This window comes from Eurosta solidaginis, chromosome 1, assembly GCF_040869045.1.
Source record: "Eurosta solidaginis isolate ZX-2024a chromosome 1, ASM4086904v1, whole genome shotgun sequence".
NCBI classification, from domain to species: Eukaryota; Metazoa; Arthropoda; class Insecta; order Diptera; family Tephritidae; genus Eurosta; species Eurosta solidaginis.
The window spans coordinates 37,564,304-37,570,827 of NC_090319.1; the positions used below are offsets into that span (position 1 = coordinate 37,564,304).

General features: G+C 38.4%; 1 protein-coding gene across 1 annotated transcript; it reads right to left on the reverse strand.

Moving 5' to 3' along the window:
• Nucleotides 1-1,862: 1,862 nt before the first annotated feature.
• Nucleotides 1,863-4,619, reverse strand: LOC137251136 (uncharacterized). The gene is made up of 3 exons (XM_067785685.1): nt 4,186-4,619; nt 3,543-3,736; nt 1,863-2,074 (listed from the first exon to the last, which is right to left on the reverse strand). Exons 1-3 carry the CDS (start codon nt 4,481-4,483, stop codon nt 1,910-1,912), a joined length of 657 nt encoding a protein of 218 aa, XP_067641786.1. The 5' UTR covers nt 4,484-4,619; the 3' UTR covers nt 1,863-1,909.
• Nucleotides 4,620-6,524: the final 1,905 nt, after the last annotated feature.

Here is a 6,524-nt window from a genome sequence, read left to right on the forward strand (position 1 = left end):
TACCTATATGTTTCTTTGTAACTTTTCATCGCTCCAATGCGCCTGCTGCCTTATTAACATGGTTTTATAATTAGCTTCACCTTATTTGTAATCCCGTTAGGGTCATACCGAGACCCTTCCGGGATCATTTCTGGATGGTTTTCGGCACCCGTCCGGGATCCCGCCGGAGTCATTTCGGAACTTTTTCGGGACTATTTTGGGATCCTTCCGGGATCATTTCTGTATAGTTTTCGGGATCCGTCCGGGATCATTTCGGGACTATTTCGCGATCATTTGGGGACCCTTCCGGCATCATTTCTGGATGGGTTTCGAGATCCGTCCGGGATCCCGTCGGGGGACACTTTCGGCATCATTTCTGGATGGTTTTCGGAATCCGTGCGGGATCCCGTCAGGGTCATTTTGGGACTATTACGGGATCATTTGAGGACCTATCCGGTATCATTTCTGGATAGTTTTCGGGATCCGTCCGGGATCCCGTCGGGGCCATTTCGGGGCTATTTTGGGATCATTTGCGGTATCTTACGGCATCATTTCTGGACGGTTTTCGGAATCCGTGCGGGATCCCGTCAGGGTCATTTTGGGACTATTACGGGATCATTTGAGGACCTATTTGTGAATTGAAGGACCTATTTGTGAATGGTTTTCGGGATCCCGTCGTAGTAATTTCAGGACCTTTTCGGGAACATTTGATGTCCCTTCCGGCATTATTTCTGGAGGGTTTTCCGGATTCGACCGGGATCCCGTCGGGGTCATTTCGCGACTTTTTATCGACTAATACGGGATAATTTGGGGACCCTTTTGATATCATTTCTGAATGGTTTTCGGGATCCGTTCGGGATCCCGTCGGCATCATTTCGGCACTTTTTCGGGAGCATTTGGTGTCCCTTCCGGCATCATTTCTTGATGGTTTGCCGGATCCATCAGGGTCATTTCGGGACCATTTGGGGACCCTTCCGAGGTAATTTCTGGATCCGTACAGGATGCCATAGGAGTCATTTTGAAATTTTTTTTGTTACTGTTTCGGGATAGTTATGGAACCCTTCGGGATCCGTCGGCGATAGCGTCGGGATCATTTCGTGGCTTTTTCTGGATAATTTCGGGATCATTTGGGGATCCTATCAGGTTATCAGCTCATTTAGTTCTTTTTTTTGCTAAATTACAAAAATAAAATGCATTAGACAGAAATAAATTTTTAAGCAGATAACTTGTCAAGCAGGCTAACGTGAATAGCCCATATATCTCATTTTCTCCTTGCGGACGGGGCCGCGGGTAAAGGCTAGTTATGGAATAAAGCAAAGAAAAACTTAATTTCAATTGTATTTATTGACATGGTATATTTATATATTACAACTAAATTTTAATTATTGTACACTGTGCCAAACCATGCTTCAAGTACAGTAAAGCAGAATAATCAATTTAGATGCACACTACTAAAAAAAAGAAGAGTATATATATATTGCGGTTTGAAAGAGCTTTTGCAATCGTGGAAGCATCCAAAAACTTCTCTAATTATATTTTCAGTAGCAAACTAATATGAAAAATTTTATATGTACATAGTTAAAGTTCATACAGTGTTTAATAAAAAGGTAAACTCGCAAATAGTATATACTAGTCGCATTGGCCGTTCCGATTTAGCTGCTCCATTTGCAAATTTATCAAAATATGCATATCTTTTCTAGCTGATAACTGAAGATCAACATCGAGTTTAGATATTTCATCAGCAATGTAGGTGGCAAAACTGTTTGCTTTTTCATTTTTGGATGCAGCAAAATAAGCATTAGTTAAATTTTGGGATGCTGCGATTAAAGCAGAAGCGTTGTCATTTGCATCATTTTCTTTTCTAGTACGTCGTTTTTTTAAAACATGGCCCAACTTATTTGATTGTTTTTCTACAAATTGAACACTATCTTCATTGGTACCTAATGGTGAAAGGACTACATCGGAAACTATTTGCATCGGTAGCGCCGATGGCTTCTAATGGCTGGCTAGCAGAGTTAAACTGTTCCGCGCTGATATCTTCATCTAAGAATTCAATGCAGTCGTCGAGATCATCTTTGCTTTCTTGTCTGAGAACCTAAAAAATATTTAAAATTATTTATATGCAAGACGCGATATGATAGTTAAAGTTATAAATCATCATCTGCTCTATTGTTGTTGTAGCAGAGCTTCGCCCCACCCAATAGGTGCGACCAATAACAAATTGTCATCAATGTCCTCTAACGGGAGTCCAAAGAAACTTGCTGTGTCAACAGAGGACCATAATGAGAGGGGTTTTAAAGGCGTTGGTTTCTCATTGTAATTGAAAAGAAGGTTGGTGTGATGTGTCGCCTTACTGTGTGGATGATGTTACAGTAATATAAGATATCCCATGACAGTTCTGAGAGCGGCGTTTCGACAGACCTGCAGTTTCCTCTGGTGTATTTTTCTTCTAAGCTCGGTAACCATATCGGAGACGCGAAGCAAACAAGAAGGGGGTTAGAAGGCTAAGAATATAGGCGCGGCAGGTATGCCTGTTGTAAGAGACGACTAAACACCCAAATGGCGACATTATATGATTCCCGAGAACAATGTTTGTTCATTTCACGGCCGGGCTCATCACGATAAGGGCGAGGACCCTCATATATGGAATCTCAACCGAGGTTAAGGAACGCATTAAAAAGGCCAAGCCACCAAGTCAATTATCCCAGATGGTATAGCCATGACGACACCTTGGCGATGAGGGAGTAAACTATACGTTTTCAATTTGTCACTGAAGTCCTACCTCATTCCAATAGGCAAGGATAATTCCGCTACCAAAGCGTGTAAAATCAGCTAGCGAAGGTGGTTTCGACCGATATCACTCCGGAAATCGGAGCGAATATTTGGTTAGCCAACCATCAGCATCGCCGTGGGTTCAGGCATCGGGCAAAAGAACATCAAAATGTAAGAAACAAGTTCTTCCAGATCGAAGAAAGTTTTTCTAAGAGGGGTCGTCCCGGTAGTGATTTAGGCGCAGACTACGGGACGCCCTTGGGCGTGAACATTAAGGAGCCGCAAAAGACTTATAAAAGTTACAAGGACGTCGGGTTTTGGGGTCCAGCCCAGAACAATATGTCCGAAGCAACCATCCCTTGCACGTGACACACTGACAAGAGTGTGACCGTCCTAAAAAGATTATTTTCCCGCAACAAATTAAATGGGGTTACACTAAAATGACAGCCCCTGGTCGGGAAAAATCCCGAGCCGCTCCGGTGCATAGAACCGGCTGCCTTGGGAAGCTCCGCTCTGAAATATAGCTCTGGTGGATTTGAAGATATGGGCGATTGTAGATTTACCAGAAGACATTACTATTATTTTGTATGCTCCATTGTGCTTTTTGAATGCCTTCATGAGGATATCAAAAAGCCGAACAGCGGTTACTTACTCCCATGTACGAGATTTAGTCGTCTCTTGTGACAGGCTCTACCGCGGGGAGGAAACTCATATGGATCGGATCTACATTGGGCTCTACTCTACTCTACTCAAACTTCTATACAACAATAGAGAAAAGAAAAATGCATTACCTCCAAACTTCTTTTATTGAAATTATTCACCGACGGTGTATGCTGGCTCACGACGACCAGGAATTTCAAGGAGTCATAAAATTTCCAGGGACTCCTCTCATCAACGCTTGCTCCACTTCGTCTTGCATTCTCTATCCGCTGCTTCTCTGTACTAAAGTACGATTTTAAGTTGCACCACTTATGCGTAACTTCATCTGAATATCGGGGAAGTAAATACATTATACAGTGGACTAAACCATATCTTATCAAATATTAATCTAATGTATTCCTCGATACCGTTAAAAAATATGTTACATGCCAAAAGAACGCAAGGCATACCTAGGAAATAAGTCAACTTGGAATGCCAAAAGAGTATGAGTGTGGACAATAAAATGTTAGATAATCTGGGCAACACAATCTTCTCGAAGGTATATATACCTCTCTAAGCCATTATTTTATTTACAATATCCAGGCTCAAGGCCAAATTGTTGGTTCGCAATAGCCAAATTAAACGTGCCCACAAACCCTTAAGCCAAAGGAAATTATGTGGGATGTTTGCTTGGACGAGGTGTTGTGAACGAGATGATGGCACAATAGGTTGATGACCCTCACCACATACCTCTCTACTTCTCAAATAACATTAAAATTGATCTTGAAACCTCACCGTATTGGAATGGTACATTGGGAGTGAATATTGAATTCATTTCCTTCACCAGCTCAATCCAAAATTGTTGCTTTTTGTATTTCAGTTTATATGCAGGAAGCGTGTGGTTCCAAATAAATCCCGCGTTTTGAACTTTATTAATAATATGGTAGACGTAATTGTCTTCCCATCTTAATTTCATTTTTTCTGTTTTTAAATTGTATTTCAAATTATTTTTCCTTTTTGTAATAATTATTTTTTCAATTTGAGTTTCGTTCAGTTTACAATTAAACGTCAACCCAGTTAATTTTGAGCGCATATTTGTCCCTCTTCAGCTTACTGCCGAATTGTTTTTGTATTTTGACTTTCGATAGGTTAAAGTTAGTTTTTCAAACAAAAAATACAAGAAAACAAAGTAGTGTCATATATGCTTTAGACAAACAACATTACACGACTTTTTTTAAGAAATTGTATTCTTTTTTTGCATGAAGTCATTTTGTTGCCTCATGTTTTTAGTAGAAAATTTCATGTATACATGCATTGTATTTAATCAGCCCTATTCTGCATTTCGACTTGGATTGTAATTTTTTCGATTTGGTAATTTTGGTATTCTGTGTTCCAATCTCTTTCGATCCAACTTCGAATCGTTCGATTTTTTGTATTCTGCATTTTGATTGTAGTTCCGTTTTTCTAAGTTGCAAATTAGTTGGCGGAAAACTATTTTCTTTTTATTATTTTATTAATTTATAACAGAATTTTAACAAAAATGTAAGTAAAACTTGTTAAGAAACGTAGAAGGCTTGATGATGATTGTTTTTTATATGTTTCCCGGTCAAAAACAACATGTCGATGTCGAAGTCCTTGGACGTATTTGCCCCGCAAAAGTATCTAACACATACTTGAAAGCATCCTTGTTAAGTCGAAAGTTTTTTTTGAACCTAAATAAGAAAATAAGTCATTAAACTTTACCACTTTTAAGTTTAATTTCTTACAATTCGTCACTCATCTCAAATGGATTACACAAATCTCGCAATATTTGCCTTTCCATTCTCGCCTGGCCATTTTCGTATGCATTGCTTTCCAACTCCACAAATAATGCCGCGGCTATTGATTCCATTATAATAGACAGCTATAATTTGTGTCTGTTCGTTGGGTCCAGTTATATGCCAAAGCAAGCTGCCGAGTAGAGGAAGGTGAAGCGAAAACGTAAACAATCCTTGCGGAGAGAATAAATAAATCTTTATAAATTATTTTAGGCCAGTGCAATGAAATTAGCATCCATAAAATTCAGAAAATGTTAGCTATAATCCTGCAGGAATCCGTTTTAACATAATTGGTGGCAACGGCAGGGGATTGCCCAAAAGAACGACAAAAACACACCTACAATTATGAAAGCACTTTACTCAAAAAAATGTAACACTGTGGCAATATATTCTATTGCTTTTTTTTCTACAAAATGGCGTCGATAATAAAATATAAACGTTTTTCAGTGTTTTTACAAATTTTCTTTAATTTATTTTGTTCCAATGTTCACACATTCCGTACCAACAGCTGATTTCGAAAAATCATTTGCTCTCCTCTTCTCTTTACGATTCCGTCGTAATGCAGAATACCAAACTTCGATTAAGGCAGAGCGTAGAACGGGAACGTAATGGAAATGCAGAATAGGGGTGAATCTATAAATCTTATAAAATAAAGTCGCTAAATGACATGTATGCACATAACTTCACACAGAATGCTCCGATTTTAAAACGGTTTTTTGCATTTGAAAGCTTAGCTACGTGAGATGGTACAGTTAATATAATTTGAAGGTATATATTTTATAGGGGCGTGGCAAATTGCCAAAATGTAGTAAAAAATCATAAAATTTTTGTTTACACAGCCATAACTCATAAACGGAAGGATGGATTTGAAAAATTCTACTTTTCAGTAAAACTTTGAAATATTTACATTCGTTCTGCAGCAAAAAAAAAATACTTGATTTCTTTCTTACATCAGCCAAATTGTTTAAACAAAAGTAACATTTTTACCAAGAAATTCGTGTGTGTGATTGTTCGGTGTCAACAGTGCGCGCTAATTGCTTTTGAGTGAGGCATTATGCGACACATACGTACATATGTGCATAGCATTCGCTGCGTTATTTAACTTCGAGCGTAGGTTTATAGGCATGTATGAATGTACATATGTATGAATTTTCATATCAGCTTGACATAAGTATGTACATACATATTTATGCAACATAAATGGTTAATTGTTAATGCAACATAAATGGTTAAGAATGCATACATCTATTGAAAAATAATATTTCGTTAAAAATATTAAAAATTTCCTTAAAATTCTTCAAAAAAGTTTTATTTTTT